Source organism: Phyllobates terribilis, unplaced genomic scaffold (assembly GCF_046119375.1).
Source record: "Phyllobates terribilis strain yellow unplaced genomic scaffold, ASM4611937v1 Scaffold_1__5_contigs__length_1240528914, whole genome shotgun sequence".
Lineage (NCBI taxonomy): Eukaryota > Metazoa > Chordata > Amphibia > Anura > Dendrobatidae > Phyllobates > Phyllobates terribilis.
Window position 1 is genome coordinate 141,705,661 of NW_027362761.1, and position 24,572 is coordinate 141,730,232.

The 24,572-nt window shown below is 39.0% G+C and overlaps 1 protein-coding gene across 9 annotated transcripts in view; it reads left to right on the plus strand.

The window, feature by feature from the left end:
- The window catches only part of NFIB (nuclear factor I B), a 542,788-nt gene that overhangs the window by 357,524 nt on the left and 160,692 nt on the right, over positions 1-24,572 (plus strand). For 4 of the 9 annotated variants that reach the window (XM_073667928.1, XM_073668004.1, XM_073667974.1 and 1 more), the window contains exon 2: positions 10,085-10,616. In XM_073667928.1, the coding sequence (XP_073524029.1) occupies positions 10,085-10,616 (532 nt within the window). Of the gene's footprint in view, positions 1-3,289; positions 4,058-4,115; positions 4,141-9,619; positions 9,793-10,084; positions 10,617-24,572 lie in introns of those variants that run through there. The other 5 variants (XM_073667938.1, XM_073667957.1, XM_073667994.1 and 2 more) reach the window with 5 other exon arrangements.

A 24,572-nucleotide genomic window follows, 5' to 3' on the forward strand; every position in this document is an offset into this window, starting at 1 on the left:
AAAAGCATTATACCATTATACTCACCTTCTGATGGCCCCCGGTCTCCTTCTCCGGTGCGTCCGGTGTCTTGGGTGGCTCACGATGGTGTGAAAGGACCTTCCATGATGTCATTTAGTCATGTGACAGGTCACGCGACCGCCGACGTCAGCGGTCGCGTGACCTGTCACATGACTAAATAACGTCATGGCAGGTCCTTTCACACCACCGCGAGCCACCGGGGAGTCAGGACGCAACAGAGAGAAAACCGCAGGCCATCAGAAGGTGAGTATAATGCTTTTTTTTATTTTAAATTCTTTTTTTTACAGGTACTATGGTACCCGGGTCTGCAGGAGAGTCTCCACTTCTCCAGACCCGGGTACCATCCGCACATAGAATCACTTAATATCCGCATGTGCACATGTAGTCATGCGGATATTATGCGATTCAATGCAAGTCAATGGCAGCAATTACACCGCGTTTCCACAAAAATAATGGACATGCTGTGTATTTTTCCGCAATGATAATCCGCAGCAGAAATTTCCGCAGCATGTGCACAGCACATGTGGATTATCATTGGGGACCATGGGGCACGTATTACCAAGCGTTTTCGGTGGGAAATTCCGTAGCAAAAACGCTTGAAAAATGCATAGTGGGCACGCAGCCTAATAAGGTCTCATTCGGACTTTTCTTGTACGTAAAAACACAGATTGTTCTTGATCAGTGTTTTGGATCCGAGTTTCATCAGTGTTTGGTCAGCGTGTCAGTTTTTCCCATCAGTGTTTGGTCAGCGTGTCAGTTTTTCCCATCAGTGTTTGGTCAGTGTGTCAGTTTTTCCCATCAGTATTTGGTCAGTGTGTCAGTTTTTGGTCAGTGTGTCAGTTTTTACCATCAGTATTTGGTCAGTGTGTCAGTTTTTACCATCAGTGTTTGCTCAGTATGTCAGTTTTTCCCATCAGTGTTTGGTCAGCGTGTCAGTTTTTCCCATCAGTGTTTGGTCAGTGTGTCAGTTTTCCCATCAGTGTTTGGTCAGCGTGTCAGTTTTTACCATCAGTATTTGGTCAGTGTGTCAGTTTTTCCCATCAGTATTTGGTCAGTGTGTCATTTTTTCCCATCAGTGTTTGGTCAGTGTGTCAGTTTTTCCCATCAGTATTTGGTCAGTGTGTCAGTTTTTACCATCAGTATTTGGTCAGTGTGGCAGTTTTTACCATCAGTGTTTGGTCAGTGTGTCAGTTTTTACCATCAGTGTATGGTCAGTGTGTCAGTTTTTCCCATCAGATTTGGTCAGTGTGTCAGTTTTTACCATCAGTATTTGGTCAGTGTGTCAGTTTTTCCCTTCAGTATTTGGTCAGTGTGTCAGTTTTTACCATCAGTATTTGGTCAGTGTGTCAGTTTTTCCCTTCACTGTTTGGTCAGTGTGTCAGTTTTTACCATCAGTGTTTGGTCAGTGTGTCAGTTTTTACCATCAGTGTTTGGTCAGCGTGTCGGTTTTTACCATCAGTATTTGGTCAGTGTGTCAGTTTTTACCATCAGTATTTGGTCAGTGTGTCAGTTTTTACCATCAGTGTTTGGTCAGTGTGTCGGTTTTTACCATCAGTATTTGGTCAGTGTGTCAGTTTTTACCATCAGTATTTGGTCAGTGTGTCGGTTTTTACCATCAGTATTTGGTCAGTGTGTCAGTTTTTACCATCAGTGTTTGGTCAGTGTGTCAGTTTTTACCATCAGTGTTTGGTCAGCGTGTCGGTTTTTACCATCAGTATTTGGTCAGTGTGTCAGTTTTTACCATCAGTATTTGGTCAGTGTGTCAGTTTTTACCATCAGTGTTTGGTCAGTGTGTCGGTTTTTACCATCAGTATTTGGTCAGTGTGTCAGTTTTTACCATCAGTGTTTGGTCAGTGTGTCAGTTTTTACCATCAGTGTTTGGTCAGTGTGTCGTTTTTACCATCAGTATTTGGTCAGTGTGTCAGTTTTTACCATCAGTGTTTGGTCAGTGTGTCAGTTTTTACCATCAGTATTTGGTCAGTGTGTCAGTTTTTCCCTTCAGTATTTGGTCAGTGTGTCATTTTTACCATCAGTGTTTCATTAGTGATTTTTCATGTGTATGAAAAAAATAAATAAACTGCAAAGCTTCTATTTATTAGGCCACGTTCACACGTTCAGTATTTGGTCAGTATTTACATCAGTATTTGTAAGCCAAAACCAGGAGTGGGTGATAAATACAGAAGTGGTGATGTGTTTCTATTATACTTTTCCTCTGATTGTTCCACTCCTGGTTTTGGTTTACACATCCTGAGGTAAAAAAATCACCAGATACTGAACGTGTGAACGTGGTCTTACAATGTTAATCACGGACAGCATGCGGACTGAACACTGATGCCATCAGTCTGCTGCCCATGATTTTCACGGACCCATAGACTTGTATGGGTAATTTTGATCCGTGACTGATCAAAACCAGACCTATCTCGGTGATTTTTTTGTGGACACACAGTCCTTAAAATAAAAGCGCAGCCATGTGAATAGCCCCATGGAGAATAATGGGTATGTGCGCTATTCTTGACAAGCACAGAGCAGATGTCTGAATGAGGCCTAACGGTGACACCAGTGATCATTGTCACCTATTGCTGCGGGGTGTGTGGTTATTTGTCATTTTGGCCATTCTCCATCTTACTTCCTATAGGAAGAGTAACATAAAATAAGACTGTGTGACCCTATGTGGGCATAGAGGCTGGCAAGGGTGCCCGCTCCATGAACGTGACCTGATAGGAGTGCACATGAGAGTAGGATAAAGAAGTTCCATGTCCTGTCATTTACCTCAGCCATGCCGCCCTCACTCTGGGGTACATGAATGTGGCTGAGGACAGGCCTGAGGTCCTAGACGTTTGGGTATTTTTTGTATTTGCTTTGCTACTTATAGAAATGACATATTGGTTTCGGTGTGTGGTTTGAATACTGCAATTTTATAGAAAATACCCCACAAAAAAGTGCCACATCTAGAGCGTCTGAGAAAGCCGCAATGCGCTGTGTAACCTCAGCATTCCCCAACGTGGCTCTGAGGTAAAAAGCCACAATACAGAAATGGTGGTGCACATTGGCACTGAGCTGTGTGCCCTGCTGGCTGGTGTCTGCCCTCACTGCCCATAGTTTAGCCTTTTCTACCTATTTACCCCCTAGACTTTCTGAGGTGCCCAAGGAGTTAAGAAAGTCAGCTCCAGCCACACCCGGTCCCCTCACCCCAGATAACCGCAGAGAGGGAGGACAAATGGGCGGGAAAGCCAGAGGTGAGGCGCGGGGCGTATAAAAGGCGCCTTCCCTGCCCAGGCTCCAGTCACTTCTGTGTGAACTGTGCCGCCTGGCACACGGGCCACTGTGGTCAATGCAAGCAGTGTAGTGATGAGGGCATGCGTGCCACCCTGTGCCAACCGATAAGCCCGTCCCAAGTTAGGAAAGTCATGCAAGAAATGATTGAGGGCGAAAGAGGCAGGAGTGAGAGGAAGACGAGCCGGGGCAGCAGCAGCAGCAGCAGCCTTCCTCCCCCTCCATGATTTAACCCCTCCTCTCCCAACAGGGCGCCGGTACCCTGCAAGTTGTGGGCATGTGAAGGGGCGGAGGGACATATAGGAGAGCGGCACACGGCGCACAGGGGGAGGAGTGTGTCTCCTTCATGATTGTGTCATTAAATAATAATAATAATAAAAGAAAAAAAATCACAAATCCTTAAGTCTGATTTGGAAAGCTGAACCGGTGCAGAGGGTGTAACCGGTGCAGAGAGCGGAAGAGAGAGGGAGTGCGAGAGGAGAGGAGCAGTGTGTGCAGGACATGAGCGCTCATCCATCCCTTCTGTAGGCTGCCCGGTGGGCACAGCGCGGGATGCCAGCTCACAGGGCAGGCACAGGACAGTAGCCACACACGGGCACCAGCAGCACCCTGCCATTCTGCCACCGGCCCGGGGGACCATGGATAGGTGAAGGCTCTCCCCGTGGATACCGCTCTGGGGACCTGGACCGCCAAGCCATGATGTATTCTCCTATCTGCCTGACTCAGGTACCGTGCTGGAGGGAGCGGGGACAGTGCCGGCAGCAGGTGAGGGGGACAGTGCCGGCAGCAGGTGAGGGGGACAGTGCCGGCAGCAGGTGAGGGGGACAGTGCCACAGTGCCGGCAGCAGGTGAGGGGGACAGTGCCGAGGGGCGCAGTGCCGGCTGCAGGTGAGGGGGACAGTGCCGAGGGGCGCAGTGCCGGCAGCAGGTGAGGGGGACAGTGCCGAGGGGCGCAGTGCCGGCAGCAGGTGAGGGGGACAGTGCCGAGGGGCGCAGTGCCGGCAGCAGGTGAGGGGGACAGTGCCGAGGGGCGCAGTGCCGGCTGCAGGTGAGGGGGACAGTGCCGGCTAGGTCCTTAGCTGGTGAGGCAGCGGGACGTGGTCCCATATGGAGGCAGCGGCCCCGTCACTTCTCCCCGTGCTGTTACATACAGATGGGAGTTATTCATTACGGCGAATGATCGTTTCTCCGTATTATAGCTAAGCTTGCGTGCGTCCCCCGGTAGCCCTTCTTATGGTAGGGGTCTGCCCGTATTCCCTGTGCTCGGGAGGAATGGTCCATTTACTTTCTGGGGTAATCGGTCAGTGGAAGCACAAGTAAAGCGGTGACTGGAAACTTTTCCGTACCGCCGTGCCATGTGCTGGCATGGGCAAAGTCTGTGCTCCATGGGCTCGATATCTGGGCAGAGCGGCGCTGAATATCGCCCCTGTAAGCTGTCGTTCTGCCGTCCCCTCCTGTCACTGACCTGTCATTATTGCCGTCTAATCATCGCATGGCAGGGTAGGAATCCCTGTCCTGGACGATGACAAGTGGTCACATCCCAGCACATGGTCTGTGTATGCGAGGGCAGGGGAGGCAGGGATTCCTATAGGACATGTACCACTGAGGAAGCCTATAGATTATATACATACCTACACTATGGCAATGTGTTTTACATATTTCTGTGTGTATATAATATATATATTTATATATTAACACTATATATATATATATATATATATATAGTGTTAATATATAAATATGTTGTATATTTCTGTGTATATATATATATATATGAATATATACGTTAATATTATAGTAATATATATTATATATTTCTGTGTGTGCATATATATAATGTATGTTATTAGTATGTAAATATGTTATATATGTCTGTATATAAATATATATGTTAATATATAAATGTTTTATATTTCTGTATATAAATATATATGTTAATATATAAATATGTTATATATTTCTGTATATATACATATGTATGTTACTATTATATGAATATGTTATATATTTCTGTGTATATATTTATATATAAATTATATATATATAAAATTGATTTTTATCTATCTATCTATCTATCTATCTATCTATCTATCTATCTATCTATCTGTTATATGGTGTATATGATAGAAATAGTAGAATATATATGTAATTGCCTAATATTAGCATTGTCTTCAGTTGTGTCTCCTCTAAATGTTCCTATGAATTATATTCCGCATAGAATTACTGTAAAAGTCATCTGCTCCGTGTTACATGTGGCTAAATGATTAGGAGGTAATACAATGGGATTTTTTACCCATCAATACATTGAAGAAGTCACTACTATCAATTATGTAAATCACTTTAGAAATTAGGGAATTTCTGATTTAGGCCTACAGCGGCCTTGAAAAATCAAGGTAAAAAAGTAATAAATAAAAAAAAAAAACCTGCCAGAATTATTTTTAGTCTTTTTATAATTTTTTAAAACCTGCAAATAAACTATAAGGTGAGCAAAACATGCTAAGACATTCCGATTGGCAAATTGTGAATGAAGATGAAGACAATGATAAGGGCTTTTTTTTATTCCAATGATTGGGTGCCGTCCTGTAGCTTTTTGGCTGACACTTTTTTTACTGTTTATATTTTGTTTGGCATGTAAGTTTGAGTGACTAGATGGAGTTTAATAAGGAAGCGTTTATGGGACCGCCATAGCCTAAAGTTATCCAGGGACATTTACACCTGAGCAGATATGCAACTGCTTCTACGTGATTTTATTCCTTCTTTTATTTTACTATATATATGTGTATGTGCACATATATACATATACAGACGCATTTACTAATAATTGACATAAATGCACAAACAAATCTAAAATCTTTGATGTAGCTGCCTATTTTTTTTTTTACTTTTTACTATAATTTAAAATGACAATTGTAGAAAATATATAAATCTTTTATACATGTGCAAAATATGTTGTAAAAATAAAGTATATCTCATACATATGTAAAATAAATATTACTTAAATAATGTTACAAAATGCATGTCTTCATTGCTAAATGAAATGTAGGCTATTTTATAAAGTGTATCTATATCCCATATGCAATATCCTTGCCCATATGTTTTTCCATTTTTCACTCCAATTTTATTATTAATTTTCTCGCTGGGCATTTCAGTTAATTTTTGTATGTATGTCACTTTTTACATTTCTTATTTTAGCCCTGAGTAGCTCAGACTTTTCCTGGCATGATATAGGTAGTCGCAGTATATGGCTGTAGCTGTCAGAAGTGTCGTGCAGCTCTCCACAATTTGGAAGTTGTTTCACTTAATTTGTAAAAATAGATTTTATCTCACAAACGTGACCACATTATGTGAAAGAAGTCAGTCAGCTTTGGAGGTTTCTGTCTAATGATTGTTATGCCAGCGTGACATTAATGAAATCAGTCTGAGCTTGAATATTTGGTTTTGCTCTGATTTTGTCAGCACTTAGCATAGTGTTACATCATTACTTTTTGGTGCACTTGATGTTCATTTGCTAACTCTTTCGCAGACCATCGGAATCTGTCATTGCATTACAATACAAAAAACAACTTTACCAGTTTTATACAATATATTGTGAATGGCAAATGTAAGTCACCTTCACTTCTAAAAACTGTTTAAAAAATGCCAAAGGTGGGGAAATCAATGTTTTTTTTCTAGGTTCCAAGTAGAAAGATAGTTGTAGTTTAGTTTACATGAACACTTATTGGAGACTTAACGATGCTAATGCGATGCCTTTTTACATTTTGCAGAAGGCCCTGTAAAGTTTTATTTCAGTTCTCCATTTAGGATAAGTTTTATGAGGTCCATTTTCTTGGCGAGCGGTACCTATGAAAACAATCCAGATGCAGAAAGAATCTGTTAATGATGTTCGCTGTATAGTGGAAATATACACAGATTGTAGCGTGTTTGGAAATGCATCGATTAGTCAGCTATACGATAACTTTGTATGTTCATGGTACTTTATACTTTGCAATATTACACTTCAGGCCTATGGCTGGATAAACACTGAAACACTGTCTTCTAGCCTAATTGTGTGATGGTGTGTGTATGTGTATATGTATATATATATCATACATGGAGAGAGAGAGTTGCATCTAGGTTGCTTAAATTATAAAGGAAAGTAACATGGACCAGGCCTTTGCTGTATTTCTGTTGCCTTGCATTGTTTCATATATATTAATTTATATTATGCAATCATTATTCATTATTAAGAAGTATTGACTTTTTATTGCTGATATTGGGCAGTGATTGCTTTTATTGCCTGTATTTTTGGAGTTTTTATAACATAATGTTACATGTACAATTTTCAACTTTATCTATCTATCTATCTATCTCTATCCATTTTTTTTAAACGCTTTCTGCACACCTTTGCAGGATTGTAAACCCATATTTTTCTTTTCGGTGTTAGTACAATTTTCAGAATTAATTTATTATAGTTTTTATTTGTGTCCAAAGTAAAAGCTTTTTCTGAAATTTTCTATAGGTAGTTTAGATAAAAAGACAGGACAGAAAAGGAGTTGGAAGCTAGGGCAGCCTTACCGTGGGCAGCAGGCTGCTTGCTAAAACTGCTGCCTTCCCACACAAAGAACAGATTGTAGTTTAACTCCTTCTCTGGCCTAGTCAGGAATAAAACCTCACAAGATCTATATATATGTATATGAAAATATATATAATACATATACTGCCATGACCACTAATATTTTACGCCTCGGCAGTTTTATAATATATATATATATATATATATATATATATATATATATATATATATATATATATATATATATGATAATGATCCTACAGCGTATTATTTGGAGTTTCTATGAGACCGCCAAAAACCAGTCAGGCCACAGTTTGCAGTAACCAGTTAGATTTACATATATAGTATCACATTTAATTGTTTATCTATCTATTCTATCTATTCTATCTATTCTATCTATCTATCTATCTATCTATCTATCTATCTATCTATCTATCTATCTATCCATATATGCAGGATGCAGATTTGCTCTTTCTAGTTTCGATTGTAGAATAGGAATGTGTGACACATATAACCTGTACACTGTAAAAGTTTTTTTTATGTTACGTGCTGTGTATTGAAGTGTATGTTGCTTTGCTTAAATAAAGTTTAGCTGGAGCAGAGTGCCCAGAGACCCCTTTTGTTTCTGCTATCCCAGTTGGGGTAGGTACGAGTTCAACCTTATATCCCATTCCCCAAGTACATAGTTTAGAGTAGACACATTTTAATCAGTTTATAGATTGTTTCTCTGAGATCTTTAGCACATTGGTTGACATGGTCATTATAGTGAGCTTACAATATACTGTGACTTCAACAACATGATGATGTAGGAGTTTTGTTATATAAAAGAAAAAGTGAAACGCATGGTTTGCACAAATTCCTTGCTTGTCCAGTGGTGCCCTCATAATGTAACAGCACGTCGTGAATGCCAGCTGCATGCCAAGTTGCCGTTTTTCATTGTCTACTTGTGATAGATTTAGAACTGATTCAGTTGTGGAGGGGGCAGAAATCCTCTTGTTCCTAGTGCTACTGTGGCATATGATTGCATATATATATATATATATATATATATATATATATATATATATATATATATATATATATATATATATATATATATATATATATGGAACAGCATACGAAAAAGCCTCTTTTCACCATAACACGATCACTATCTCCCACTATGGGTTTTCAGGTTATGGTCTGTGCATATGCATACTTGTGAGCTGTGCTACATATTCATTCAATGCTAGTCTGAGTCTTTTTCTTCGAAGTGTGTGCATGCTTATTACTTATTTTACTGACGCCTAAAGTAGTCTAAGGGGAAAGCTTTTTGCACATAGTCAAGTGTTCAATTGAAATAGTATTTGTAAAAGTATTCCCCGTGCACTTTACGCTTTGCTACTTATGATGAATACATGACTAGAATTCAATCCCATAGGGTCCAAAGAGTGATATTAAATTACCAATTACCTCGGGTGCTTATTGAGAGATCACTTTTGTTAATTCAGTCTTATTGGACATTTTGGTCATTTTTCATCTGTAGGAAACTGTAATTTTCCTTATGAAAAGTGTTTGAATGATAATATTATGTTCTCATAATATCAATATTAAAACGTGCACAAAATCTACCTTGAGATATGAATCTGCTGCAACACCCATTGTTTGGTAGCCTTGCCATTGGACTGGTGTAATTCTAGTGCAGGAATGCCTGTCTCCCCAGATAAGAAAATGGATCAACTTTAATAGCGCATGCTCGCTATGCCAATAGCAGTGTCTTGCTGAGAGCATGCTCTGAACGCGGGAACTGAGTGGTACTGCACAGAGCTGGTAGCTTTGCTTTGTTTCCCTGTGCCATCGAGAGGAGAAATGAACTGTGGCATCCGCTGTTATCTCCTGAAAATTTAGCTTCCGATTTTAACTGTATAGTGTTCTGTTTGGGGAAAAAAAGATCCATTCATTGAAAATGGTACTGTTTCATGTCAGCGTGATAATGGAAAGAAAGCCTTAAATGTTTGGCTGAGTGTGTTGGTTTCTCTTCTAGAATATGTTGTACAGAACATCACTGGTTATATTTAAAGTAAAGTCATCTGTATTATATGGACTCTGTAATTACATCCATATTGGTAATGTAGAGGGGGTCAGACATTCATAATTGTATATTTTTGTGTAAGATTACTTTTTTTTTGTTTTGTCATGTTTCAGTAATTCCTTCACAATTGCTTGATCTAATTTTCCATTTCCTTTTTTTTTCTTTTTAGGATGAGTTCCATCCATTCATTGAGGCACTTCTTCCACATGTCCGTGCAATTGCCTATACATGGTTCAATCTCCAAGCCCGTAAGCGCAAGTACTTCAAAAAACACGAAAAGCGAATGTCGAAAGATGAGGAGAGAGCAGTCAAGGATGAGTTGTTGAGCGAGAAGCCAGAAATCAAGCAGAAATGGGCATCCAGGCTTTTAGCCAAGCTGCGCAAAGATATCCGCCAGGAGTACCGGGAGGATTTTGTGCTCACCGTGACAGGGAAGAAGCACCCCTGCTGTGTGCTATCAAACCCAGACCAGAAGGGCAAGATCCGAAGGATTGATTGCCTGCGGCAGGCCGACAAGGTCTGGCGTTTGGATCTGGTCATGGTCATCCTCTTCAAAGGCATCCCTCTGGAAAGTACAGATGGGGAGCGGCTAGTCAAATCACCACACTGCACCAACCCAGCACTTTGCGTCCAGCCACACCATATAACTGTATCGGTCAAGGAGCTTGACTTGTTCTTGGCGTACTATGTACAGGACCAAGGTAAGTTCTTTCTTCCCCAACTATTTGATCCTTTTGACAGTGTCAAAGGTCCAAGTCTATATTTGGGTAATGTAAGTATGATTTTTCTTTATACCATCAATGCTTCTATGATATCTACTGAAATGCCATTTAATAAATATATATATATATATATATATATATATATATATATATATATATATATATATATATATATATATATATATATATATATATGCAAGCTATAAATTATGTTCTGAGTCGTAGGACCTGGAGAGAAGGTATGGTGCCACATATGTGGTATGTTTGGAGTTCTCCATATTTTGGATACGTATTCCCAGGTTTATTCATTATAGATACATGTGTAGGGTATGGGTAACGCAGGCAAAATTTGCATAAGTGTAGATATGGCCTAGGTTAGCGGGGTTTGCGTTCTTCCTTGCCTTAGACATTTTTAATCAGGGCTACCAACATGCATGATTGGAAGGCCACGCTGCAAATACACATTTTCCATTTGAATCTAGTACACTCATTAAAGTTTTGTGGGTAATACGGTGGACATAACTTTTCACAATTTCTCTAGGAAGGCTGCTTTAGTTCCTGCCAATAAATGAATAGAAAATGCCCCTTTAATTCCCGGTGTCTTGTACGATATTCCACGTAATGCCTTTGTAAAGCTATGAAACAAAACCTGTTACTCCTCCTATTTAGTACACATTGAACTCCTTAACTTGGCATTACTGTCTGATAATGCAGTGCATTCATTATTATGTTGCATCAGCATTAAATACATGAAAAAAAATAATATACTAAGAATATGGAGGCCAGAGATGACAAGACAGGATACATTTCTGTAATTCACTTATAGAACATAAATTGCCAGTATAAGCACCATAGACTAATAACAATCGGGGGTCGCTTTCTTGCACTTATTTGATTTGATTCTATCCATTCGGCTATGTCCGACTCTTGGATACTCTGTAGGCCAGCTCTCGCCATGCTTCTCTGTTTCTTTCACTTATATGTTCCATTTCTATTTTGTAATAATTGTGATCATGTGATCGCTTGTTTCTTTCCTCCTCTCATACAGTTTACACTATTGTCAACAGCACATCCTAAGAGATATTTTTTATGTCAGCATAGAAGATGAGTGAATTATCGTTTGATGGCTCAGCCATGTTTACACTGGATGATGATTGTGAATGTACATTCGTTATAACTATCATTTGCCCCCTTGTAAAAGGCCCAAGTAGTAGAGTTCAGTCAGTGTCAGACCTCTTCTTTTCACCTTTTCACTCTCAAAGATCGTGTCATAGGAAGTAGTCCGGTTGTACTGTATGGTCTTCAGACATGGCCCTGACTGTGACAGGACCCCTCCATAGCCCAGATAGTATACTCAGATAGCGCACCCCACAGTGATTTTTCACACCTAAATGAATGGTCCTATTAGCGTGTTAATGAGTCTCTTGAAGCTTTCTTCTTAATCATTTGACAAATGACTTGTGTTTTCTATACCGGCACATATTTACAGCGAAAATACTTCATTTTGATGTGTTTCATAATCCCTCCACTGAAAAGGGACTGCTGTGCATGCAGTCAGCATACTTCATGTCCACTTTTTCACAAAACACTGAGGTGGAAGGGTCCTCAGATGACCCTGGTGATTCACAACCGTACCTTACTGCTCCTTGTCCTTAACTGCAGGTAGCAGGAACATTATTTCCCTCCTAGAGAAGCTGCTCTTTTATTTAGCAAGTTAGACATTAATATACCAGTTCTGTCCTGTAACCCTATTATTCTAAGGACGCCTCAGAAGACAGAATCCATTAGATGGTCAGCTCTTCTACTTCCAGCCTGTAAGGGCTTCATGTATTTATAGTGCCTGGGATCAGTACAGCTGTCCTACTGAAATGCAGATAGACAGTGGCTGGATGAATAAAGATATACACGCATGATATCAGCTTCAGGTACAGCCTGTGATAGAACAGAAAATGTACTTCATCCTGGTGCATAGAAATGAAAAAAGCAACATTTAATTAGAGGACAGCCTTATGAAGAATCTGGGTAACTTTATTCACTTTGCCTTAAAATCCCAATCGGGAACAATTTTAGCACAGTAGTGGAATTTCAATATGGTTCATTTAAACCAATTTCCCAAATCTCTTCTTATTTTTTATTTCATAGCATTTCACAGTGAAGATATCTCCTCTTCAAGAGCCCATGGCCTATTAATTGCAGGTCTGGGCTTCCTCATTGTAATCAGAGGTTTTTGTAATAAAACTTTCTGTATACTGGGATTTCAAGTTGGTATATGAGTATAAATGTCTCCTATAAATCGCCATAAGATCTTTATAGTCATGGGTGGTTTATTTTCTTCATTTACTACACATGTAATCCTGTAATATTTCCCAGTTACTATCAGGCAAATATATACCGATATGTGGATTCTGCCAGTATGATTAGGACCTATTTACTGCACTGCTGAGATGTGAGGGGGATCGTGGTGATAGCAGATTGTTAAAGCGTCAGAGGTTTTTTTTTAACCCTTCCTCTGGTTGCTTCTGAAACCTGGAATTTGTGACTGAAAATATTTGGATATGCTATTTGCAAAACAATGACCCGACCAGTTCCTAAACTGAAAGCAGAATATCAAGAAAATGTAGACTAATCTGTCAAGCACACTAATGGAAAGCAAAGTGAAAGCTTACTACTTCACATGGAAGTTGTCTCATCTGGGAGTAGAAAACCTAAATTGTGTTTTGTTAGGTGGATGATAGATTTGTATGAAATGTGTTTGCATGAATTTGCTATCTATCTATCTATCTATCTATCTATCTATCATTATCTATCTATCTATCTATCATTATCTATCTATCATTATCTATCATTATCTATCGATCTATCATTATCTATCGATCTATCATTATCTATCTATCATTATCTATCTATCATTATCTATCTATCATTATCTATCATTATCTATCGATCTATCATTATCTATCTATCTATCATTATCTATCTATCTATCATTATCTATCTATCATTATCTATCGATCTATCATTATTACATATCTATCTATTAATCAATCTTTCCATGTATTTAGACGTTTTGCGCACGCAGTAAATGTTAGTATTTGTATGTTGCTAATGAAGAAGGGTGGTTAAACCATTACATTCATACTAGATGGCGAGGAGAATGTGTGTTTTTTTTTTTTTTTTAGATGCCATGCACAAAGAGGATGGGTAGCTTGAATGCCAGTGTTGGTTGGCAGTGGCATCAGGATTGGCATGGACCCCTCTTTGTTTTGCTCAGAAGGCCTGTGATTCGCTGGTTGGCATCCGCATTGCAGTCTTGAGCGATGCTTCAATATATTGACAATTTCCAGACATGGCAAAGTCAATAAACTGTGTTTAATCTTTTTTTTTTTATTTCCCCAAATATGATAAGATTTCCGATATTTTGTATTGTGCACAGATACACTATAGCTATTGTGACTGTATCATTTTTGCTTTTGCTACATCAGTTTTAAATGCACTTTGCTACACAGACTCTTGCGCTTTTTAACTATTTATTTGCTGGAAGTTTCTGCAGACAGAATTTCCTAACCCTCTCTCTGTGTTGTTGGATTTGAGAATTTAGGAGGAGCGAGTGAGTGTTTATAGTGGACAGCCTGCAAATAAAAGAAAAAGTACCATGAAAAAAGATCCATATGTCCAGGATAACTGAAGGGAATAAAATCATGGATAACATGTAGTAAGAGCATCACACATTCAATCGCTGCTCTTGCTGTAGACATCTTTATATGGACTTCTTATTGTCATTCTGCCAGGCGTTTCTTTTCATATATTTCCTACACTCTTTTTTTTCTCTCCTTCTTCTGTGGACTGCTGCTTTGAGATCTGCCATTTTGGTTGTCAAGTGCCAAGATTAGAAAAAAAAAAGGCAGAGAATCTGCATGATGCCAATAATGGTTGCCACTGGCACCGAGGTTGGCATCAGTTCCTCTTTGTCTCGATTCTGAATGCCTTTGATTCGTTGGTTGGCATCCGCAATGCAGTGGGCAAATTGTAAAGTTTTTGACAATCACAGAATGAAAGCTGCTTTACGTGTTTGTTTCAGGGAAAACCACAGCTTTCAAAGCCTCTTTGTCTGCGTGAATGTACATGTGTCTGATGTATGTGCTTAGCATAATATATATATATATACACAAATATATAGCTACAAAAAATGTGATATATTAGTGTATATGTGTGTGTATAATATATATATATATATATATATATATATATATAAAAAATTATGTTAAATATATATCCTAAAGGAAAGGCTGCTAATACTACTAGATTTCTAGTCTCGGTAAATAAATGTATCGTTAGAAGCAGTAAATGTGCTGCGATGTGTTGAAGTTCTCTAACTGAGAAGAGCTGGGCCGAGCAGTTCAGATCACAGGAGCAGGGTTAGGAATTGTTGGAAAGTATAAATATTTGGTGTGTAATAATGGAAATGATACCACAATTGTGTATGATCATATAAAACTGTCCATAAGTGTTGTACAAAGTTCCCAGCTAGGATATGTGCACTCGCCTTGTAACCTGACATTGATTAATGATTTTCACATTATCAAATGGAGCAAAAAGTCAGAGACTGAGAAAAGGAAGTACATTACACATAAAAGGCATTTTAATGAGTATGTACCTAAGGGGCATCCACACAAAGAGGGAGATGAAGCCTAGCTGTACTAGACCCCTGCTTATGATAACTTCTCATGTGTCATATCATGGAAGGAAGGGAACATCAGGTAAATATTGCAGAAAGGTAGTATGCCAGTATCCTGTGTTTTATCCCAGATTTGGACAGCTGTGACTGTCCCTAAATGTCCAGATATGTGTGAAGAAATGAAGGCACCTTTTGCTATTAGAATAAAGGTGATAATGTACTGCAGCCCATCCTCCTGGAAGTGTCCTATATTTTAATAAATGTGTTATTCATTTATGATGCAAAATCTAAAGTGTTACATAAATGGCATTATAACACTGGCAAGTACAGGAAAGATCTAAATAACGCACATCTGCAGGTATGCTAGGTGCTGCTGTCAGATTTGATAGGAAAATTAAAGGACATGCATTGCATCATTTATAAGGAATCGGACACAAGAAATGTCATTTATTACTATAGAATGGTTCCTAGCATATGAAGCTAAGTGGCAGCTCATTTTCCCCTTCTCTTGTCAGACATATCTCTTGTGTGTGTTTTTCAGCATGTTCAGATTGGAGGTAGCATTTGTATGGTAGCACAATACTATGCATGGTCCAGATGGTGACAGTAGGTGAGGATCTTAGTTCTCAGGAGGGATTTGTGAGAAGGGACAGACGGAGACACATCACAAAACCTTGATATACTGAGAATGAGTCCAACACATCATGGATGCATATTATTTCCAATATTTATAAAATAGGATCACAAAACATAGTAACAATAGAATAGTGTTCAGGTAAATTATCAGTCGCCTATAGTGTGATTTCGCTGAACAATGCACGCTAGAATTTTCCTATACACAGGTTAGCGACAGATCAATAAATCCGTAGATCATGCCAAATGGCAGGTCTTAAATATTGAAATCCTACGAGGTGAGGTTGGAGTATTTGGGATTTTTTTCCCAGAGAATTGCAAAGACTCTTCTCATCCCCTATGCTCTGAGGGCCATGTGGCAGACTGAGTGGCAACTGTGAGACACACAGGGCTCAGCTGTCATTAAGGGTAGCCTGGCACCCGCTTCTTACCAGGGAATAGAAAGCTGTTAGCTGCCTGCATATTGTGGCCTCCAGCTCCCAAAAAAAGGAATCAGCTTGAAATACGGGGTAATAAATAAAAGAATAATACAGTACTCTATTTTGTGGCTGGTGTTTTTTTCACCAGCACATTGGGGAACATAGCATGGATCGATTTATCCTAATTCTACATAATTACTGCATCCTAATAAGAGGAAAAAAATCCCATTTCTAACCAGGATGCTAGGGTGGTGAAAGGAAATGAGTTACATAGGGTTAATATGAGGCATATTCACATCCCGCTTTATGCTGCTGCTGAAGTGTATTGGAAATACTTTTTATATTGCGTGCTTGTTAAGCGGCACCCTAAAAATACTGCAACAACTGTATCACCGTCCTTTCTGCACTTTTATCTTCTTGTTTTAGGCCACTGTTTTGTTATATTTTCAGAAAACTATATTAATTATAAAGTAAAGTATATTTTCACATCTTTAGAAATGAGGGAGTCATTTTTATTGGTGTCATACATGGAAATTCAATGGAGATAGATGATGAAATAAAAAGTATAGATATCATTAACACTACACATCGGATAGGTTTAATGAATGCCTGCAAGCAGCAAATCATTTCCTAATGGTTTCATTACTATCAGCGCCAATGGGAATCTACTTTCATCTTCAGATGTCATTGGTGTGTTTGTACTGTTGGGCAGCATGGTGGCTCAGTGGTTATTACTGTAGCATTGCAGCGCTGGGGTCCAGGGTTGTACTCTCACCAAGCAGTTTGTGTGGGATTCCTCCCACGCTCCAAAGACAGCCTGATGGGAAATCTAGATTGTGAGCCCCAAAGGAGACAGTGATGATAATGTCTGTAAAGTGCTGCAGAATATGATGGCGCTATATAAGTAAGTAAAATTAATAAGTGATACATACAAAGGAAAAGCCAGTGGTTGTTACCTTAGCATGTAATGTACTATGGAACCATAAAAAAAGATGACTTTTGCTGTATTTTCTCCTTTTCATTTGCTTTGTACAGTGGTCACAAAACTGCCCACTACAGTGGAGTGTAAAGCCCTATTAAGTGCATATTACTGATTTATTTTATTATCAGATGCCATGTTTTCTACAGTCCGTAGCTCCTTCCCTTTTGTTTTACATTGATTCAGCAGTTTTCAGGATGTGATTGAACAAGCGAGCAGCATATCAATAGTAACGCCATTATACATCTTGGTTTGTGTAGTAATATTTCACAGCATGCCTTCAACACCTAGGGCGCAGATAACTAAACAAATCTAATGTAACAAAGCTCTTCTCATCGATTATTTTTAATATACTTTTATGCTTTCCGAGGAATAAAAAATATAGACTGCGCACTTAGATCAGCGCTCAAATTGTGTCTCCAAATAATAGAAATACCTTATAGAAAATATATTAAGTCAGCGCCCATACTCAATGCAATATATTCTTCCAAATTTCTATAGTACTAGAAGTTAAGCTGTAGATTCCTTTTGACTTGTTGAATTTTTTCCCTTTTAATTTGGTACCGAGAAATACTGAAATATTGTAGCTAAAACCGAAAACTCTGCCCGGACATGGTAGCTTATAAATTGTAAGTTTCCACATCCGCATACGTAGATGACTTGGATCAAGAGACGCAGGCAGCATAGTTTATTTTTGCCCAACTGCCAGATAGAGGGGCCAGTAATAGATTGTAACAGTGTTAATTAACCCCTTAAAGCCATTAATACCCATTGACACAAAAGTGCTAGGTTTACATTTTTATTAAGTACTTTTTTTCATATATTCAGTGGAGGTCTGACAAGTATGACCCAGGTGAAATGGCATCCATTCAAAGACTTTTTGCACCACTGAATTGTGGGCAGTTCTACCCTGTCTCAAGACCTATTTACATTATTTGTTGATTTTTTTTTTCTTTTTTGCTTGATAGCTGATCAAATGATAGCACGGTCACTTTCATTAAAGCCTTATTTCCACCTATATGTCCAATCTTTTTTCTCCCTGGTGCTATAGTAATACCCCAGAGGGAAACTGATGCAAAAACTGATCCCATAGTGTGCTAGGCCATCGTTCACATCACCATGGCCTCAGAGGAGCTGGATCTAAAAACACTGCATGCTTTTCAATCTGGCTTTATTTTTTGCAGTAGAAGCTGATAAAAAAGCATGTTTTGACACCCGTGGTGATCAGTTAAGGTACAAGGAGACTGATCCTGATGCAACTGATGAATGGAAATCCAGCTTTAGTTATGACCGAGCAAGAGGTACAGCCAATCAAGTACCCGTTACAGCCAATAGAAAAGCTTCCTGCCTAGATGGTTAATGGTCATCTTAAGAACCATTGGGCATGTTGTAGTGCAGCACAGCACAGTGGGCTTTTGATAAACATTTATACTGGTTTTCCGCTAGCTGTATGAATAAATTGAAATTGGCAATGATTTTCTTTCACTTTTTGCTTGAGCCATGATCATTGTTTTCTCTGTCGTGGAGAGCAGCTGAATGGGTTAAAGGCTTTTCAGTCGCACAATGACTTGAAGACAGCAGTGCTCCAGAATAAACAGCTAGGCCTATTGAAATTCTGAATTCATTTTCAACTTTGGTTTGTGGTTGAGCCTTAAAAACACCCAAATTAATTGTTTCCAGCAGTAATTTCCAACCTACTGTTGTTTTTAGGTGCCGTTCAGCCAGCTTTAAAAGTCTTCCAAGCAAAAAACGAAACAAACTGTTCAGATTTGAGGACGATCGTCTGATTTTTGAACTCTTAAGCACATGCTGCACAAACCACTATAAATTTGTCCTGCCATTGTAAAAAAGAAAAAGAAAAAAAGAACCACTTGTTTTATGTGTTTTGTCTCCGCTTCTGGCCATAATGTCAGGGACCCCTGCTGAGTGATGCAATTCTTAGTGTTAGGTTTAATTGACCAGAGCTGATTTGTTAAAACAATTCATTTAAGAGGGCAGTAACCGGACAGCCCAGGCCAAGTTTGCTACCTGAATCCCTTGACCTCTACAGGCGTCTGGGTCAAGGGACGCCTGGCAGCCATTTGAACTCTCCCTTTGTTCGCTGGTGTCACTGTTTTCCCTCTGAATCTTTTGTGGTTACAGCTGACAAGTAGGCCTCAGCCATGGCTTTACACACCAGTGGCTCTCAAGCAATCCCTCGGGAGGGGCCCAGTCTTCTGTTTGATGTGGTCTGGCTGTACTTGTTACTTTTGTTTTCTGACAGTAATAGGGACAAATTGGCACAAGAGGTGTCAAGAGGATTTCCAGCTTTTCAGGAGGAGACTTCATTTCACCTCTCTGGCTCTCTGCCTTTTTTTTCCGGTGACCCATTCACAAATCTCTTTAGCTTTACAAAGCTGTTAATATTATACTACAAACGTAAATCATTTCACTGCATAGTAAAAATAAATGCATATAACGGTAACACGAGAAGCTACTGATAATGATGCTGACTTACTAAAGTCTAGAATATGTCAACAACATAGGCGGCATGAAGAAGAGCTGGTGCCTCTACTTAACTGTCTAGCTGCTGTTACTATAGCAAGTTTCCAGTCTTTGATAAAGCGCTAGTGAGCCTTCAAAAAGCACATAAGTACTGCACATTCTTATAATGTTATCGTGAAAATGAATACATTCGGCTGTTTGGCAATTCATCAAAATCCGAAAATTCTGGACCATAAAAGGGTATGTGCATACGATGGCGGTGTTTTGTCCTGAAGCCTCTTATTTGTTGTCTTGCTTGTCATTTTTGTAGCCGACATATTTTTGGGGAGAAATTTTATATATAAGATAGCGGAAGCCGACTGAAGAATGGTCAGGTCAGTTCTTATCGAAGCCTAAAGTGGTTAAAAGAAGTTACAAAAGACTGAAAGTAGGCATAGCAAGTCGTTTTGACATTGCTGTGTATATGTTAATTCTTTTTTCATTTTTAGTGCTTTTTTTTTCTAGGCAAAAAGGCAAAATTCACTTGAAAAAACTATTATTGTTTCGCTCAGTTTCTTTTAGGGAATAAACTATTCTGAACCAAAATAATCATTTGAAAACAGGAGAGGACTCCAGACAAACTGAATAAACCTATAAAACTATGAAGTCATGATATCAAAGTAATGAATAAAACTAATATTTTTATTGACAACCACTTAAAAAGATCCAAACAATTTCTACCATAAATAATATCGAAACAATATGTAAAAGATCAAAAGGTATTGGTAACAATTCACAAAGTAATAAAGTATGAGGTTCTCAGTTAGAGCTCCAAAAAATGGAGACACACGAAGGCAAATGGGAATCAGAAATGAATGAGGATTCTACTAAACAGTAAATGACCAATAAATAATGATGACAAATAAGAGTACATGGGTTCAGAACAGTGTATATTCCACCAGTATGGTAGAACATTGCGGCTAGAGGATGTAGTGACCACAAGTCAGTCAAGAATAGCAGCATGCAATTAAGTGGAAGCTCCTTACCCATTCCAGGAGTGTGCACCTCTATGCCCCGATGCGCCTTTCGCGTGGGCTTCTTCACTGTTCATACCCATTTGCTTTGGTGTGTTACCGTTTTTTAAGCTCTAACTGAGAACCTCATACTGTTTAGTGAATTGTTACCATTACGTTTTGATCTTTTACATATTGTATCGATATTATTTATGGTAGTAATTGTTTGGATATTTTTAAATGGTTGTCAATAAAAATATATTTTGTATTCATTAATTGGAGGTTGTGACTTTATAGTTAGATTTTTTTTTTGCCTAATTCAATTTAAAAAAATGCATCAGTTGCCATCAGGCTTTTTCCACATTTACTCCCAAGTGCTGGTCTGGGGTTGGATCCAAGCGATACATCAATGGCTCTTTCACCTGTACACTGCAAAAACTGATGCAGCGGACAGTTTGTAAATGGTCCCATTGCAAACAATGGAATCAGTTCCACCATAAGTTTCCATCTGGCGTTTTTGTTAAATGGCAGATTGCAGCACCAGATACAGTATATGTGGATCCAACCTAAAGGGATTGTTCAGGATTAGAAAAATCTGTCTATTCACTTAAAAAATGTGTTACTCCTGTCCGTAGATTGTGGGTGGCATTGCAGCTCAGCCCTATTCAGTACTTTATTCGGACTGAGCTGCAATAACAGATGCAACTGATGGACAGATGTGGCGCTGTTTCTGGAAGAAAGCAGTCAGGTTTTTCTTATCTTGTACAACTTTCTATATGGTTATCCACAGTATGTGTAATCATATAAAAGTAAAACACCATGTGTACTGCCTCTTATATCACAATATATTGAATGGGGCACTTGGAGAAGAGCACCACATTCTAGTTCACATTAACCAAGGTTATAAAGGGCTCCATTCACTTAAAAAAAAACATTTTCTTCCTGTTAATAAGTTTTGATGGCATCCAATACTCTTTATGGCACACCAGGGAGGCAATAAAACTGTTAATTGATCAGAGGTCATCTTACTGGCCACGTCTGGATAAAATAAGTTTACTGTATGCAAGAGTATTTTGCAAGCTTCATTGCTTTCCACACATTTGCAAGCATTTATTTGCGTGCATTTAGAGCAGCAAGAAAGAATTTGCTGTAATTACTGCAGAGAACTTAAATTGTTACTAAAATCATCCATATGAGGAGGGGAATAAAGGAAATAGTTTATATAGGAGGCCACATTGTTACCAGGCTTTGAAGCTATATTTTTGCACTCTGAACCTCAGCAGAAAAATTAGAGTTTCAATGGTTATCTTAATAAAAAAAAAATTAGCATAATATTAAAATAGTACGCATATGTGTGTGTTCAATATTTGTAGAAGTGCTGTAAATCCAGCTCGGCTGCTCCTTCATTACTTCAAGTGCTGTATTTGTAGCCCAAGCAAAATATTGTGCTCAATGATTTATGAATATCGCACCACATTTTCTGTGCTATTTACAGAGACCAAATAGGGAGAGAAAGCTGCTTACATTAATATGAGGATCACTGGTCTTTTAGGGATTAAATAGATTTGTTATGCTGCATTAATCCTTTTTTGGTACATTTGAAATGACTTCTTAGCGCTAACGAACACATCATTAGGTCCTAGAATTAATCTACTTTTTACCCTCAGACATTCCTCTAATATAACACATGTGGCAATGGAAAAAAAAAATCATACAGCAGGTTCGAGATCAAGATCGCAGTGGGAGATGCTAAGTAAAACGGTCAATTGGATTTCAAGGCATTATAAGCAGAGGAATAATAATAAAAACAAGAGAGAAGGTTGAATGGCAGAGAGCTCCAGATAGCACGTCTCCACACATCTGGTGACTATTTGTACAGATCGGGTAATAAAGGAGAGCAGCATTTAGCAACCTTCAAATACTTGCTGGGCTAGGAATTAAGTTGTCAAAATAGCAACCTTGTAATGATTACAAGTATTAAGTAAAACCTTGTCATGTGTTATGGCCATTTCGCATTGTTGATTCCTGGAGGTGGAGAATACATGAGTAGGTTTTGTATTGCTTAACCTTTCTATGGTAGAGCCACTTTCTACCTTTCGCTAGGGAATAACTTACAATTTTGGGAAAACCCCTTTAAGGGTGCTTCCCGAGAGGACTTAAATTGAATAGAAAAAATATTTGAATAGATCCACTACAGATTTCAGTCTTTTCATACAAAGGGTGAAATCTGTAGTGAAATCTGCACCCCATGTCAATTTCTGCTCAGATTCTTTACCCACAATTCTTTTCCCCTGGAAAAACTGAATAGAAAATTGGCAACATATCCACTTGTGTGAACAAACCCTAAAAGCATGGTACTCTTAGAGGCAGTTTTTAGGGCACAACCATGTGCTGAGGCTATATGGCGGCACACAGAAATCTAATATCAGCTCCATTATATGGCTGCAGAAGGTCATGTATCTATTGATACTTCTGGTACTTATCATAATCATTGCACACAAGATGACGTAACCCAAAGTGCTCTGACAGAATGTTTTTCTTGGAACATCTTATGCACTATTGGCAATAAGTCCTAAAGTAATATTAGAGCTCATCTCATTACCATGTGATTTGTTCTTTAATTAACTAAATACATAAACCTCTTGAATATGAAATTATTTTATTTACTTATATAGCATCATTAATTTCCACAGCACTTCACAGACACCATCATCACAATCTAAACTCCCTATCAGTATATATTTGGTGTGTGGGAGGAAACAAATGTGGGGAGAATATATAAACTCCTTCCAGATGTTGTCCCTGGTGGGATTTGAACCCAGAACTACAAGGAAACAGTGCTAACCACTGAGCCACCGTGCTGTCCATGTGGTTAACCTGAAATACTCTGGTGCACAGTCCTGCAGTTAAGGCCAGTTCCACACGTCGTTCATGGTTCAAGAACAAACCACAATGTCCTGGCTGGCCGTGGGTCTGCTGACCTGAACTAAACAGCCACATATATGCCTATAAGGCTGTGGCGTTTGGGGCAGAAGACCTGTGATCGATCTGGACATTGGACCATGAATACTGGACTTGTGAAACTGGCCAAGGCATACATAGTCAGCTACTAATGTTAACAATAGAGATCATTGGGATAGCACATTTGTATTACTGCCCCTATTGCACTGTGTGGGAGCGCCAGTCACAATGTCATTTGTGGTCAAAAATATACACCCTTAAATACCAGGAAAAAAAACTATTTACAACTGTAAAATAAGACTTTATATTAATGGCCGATTCTCACGATAGGAGCGATTGTTAGAAATCTGAACTCTTGGTAGCACCATAAAGAAAAGGCTCGTGTGAACAGGGCTGGACTGTAGTATCAGACACGGACACATCGGAGGCCTCATTTCTCCATACTCTTTGCTCCAGTAAGAGAAAACTGCTTGGATGGAAATTCCCATTCAATAATGTAGTAATAAGCCTATTTGACACTGAGTTTGGGGAAAACCACTATACTGTGAATTTCTCTTTGCATTGTAAAGGCGCTGTCTGTTGCTATCTTGATGTGTCTGAGGTCTCTGTTCTTTTAAATGTGTGTCTGCATCATAATTACAGAACACTGTACAGGGGAAATCACATCTGCTTTATACAGTTTGTAAACTTATATCTAAGGATTGTGGTAAGCCTCCAAAAATGGACCACAGATGTCATAAAGGTTTCAGAGTTTGTTACCGCCGCCTCCGCTGTTAAATGCTATTTTGCGTT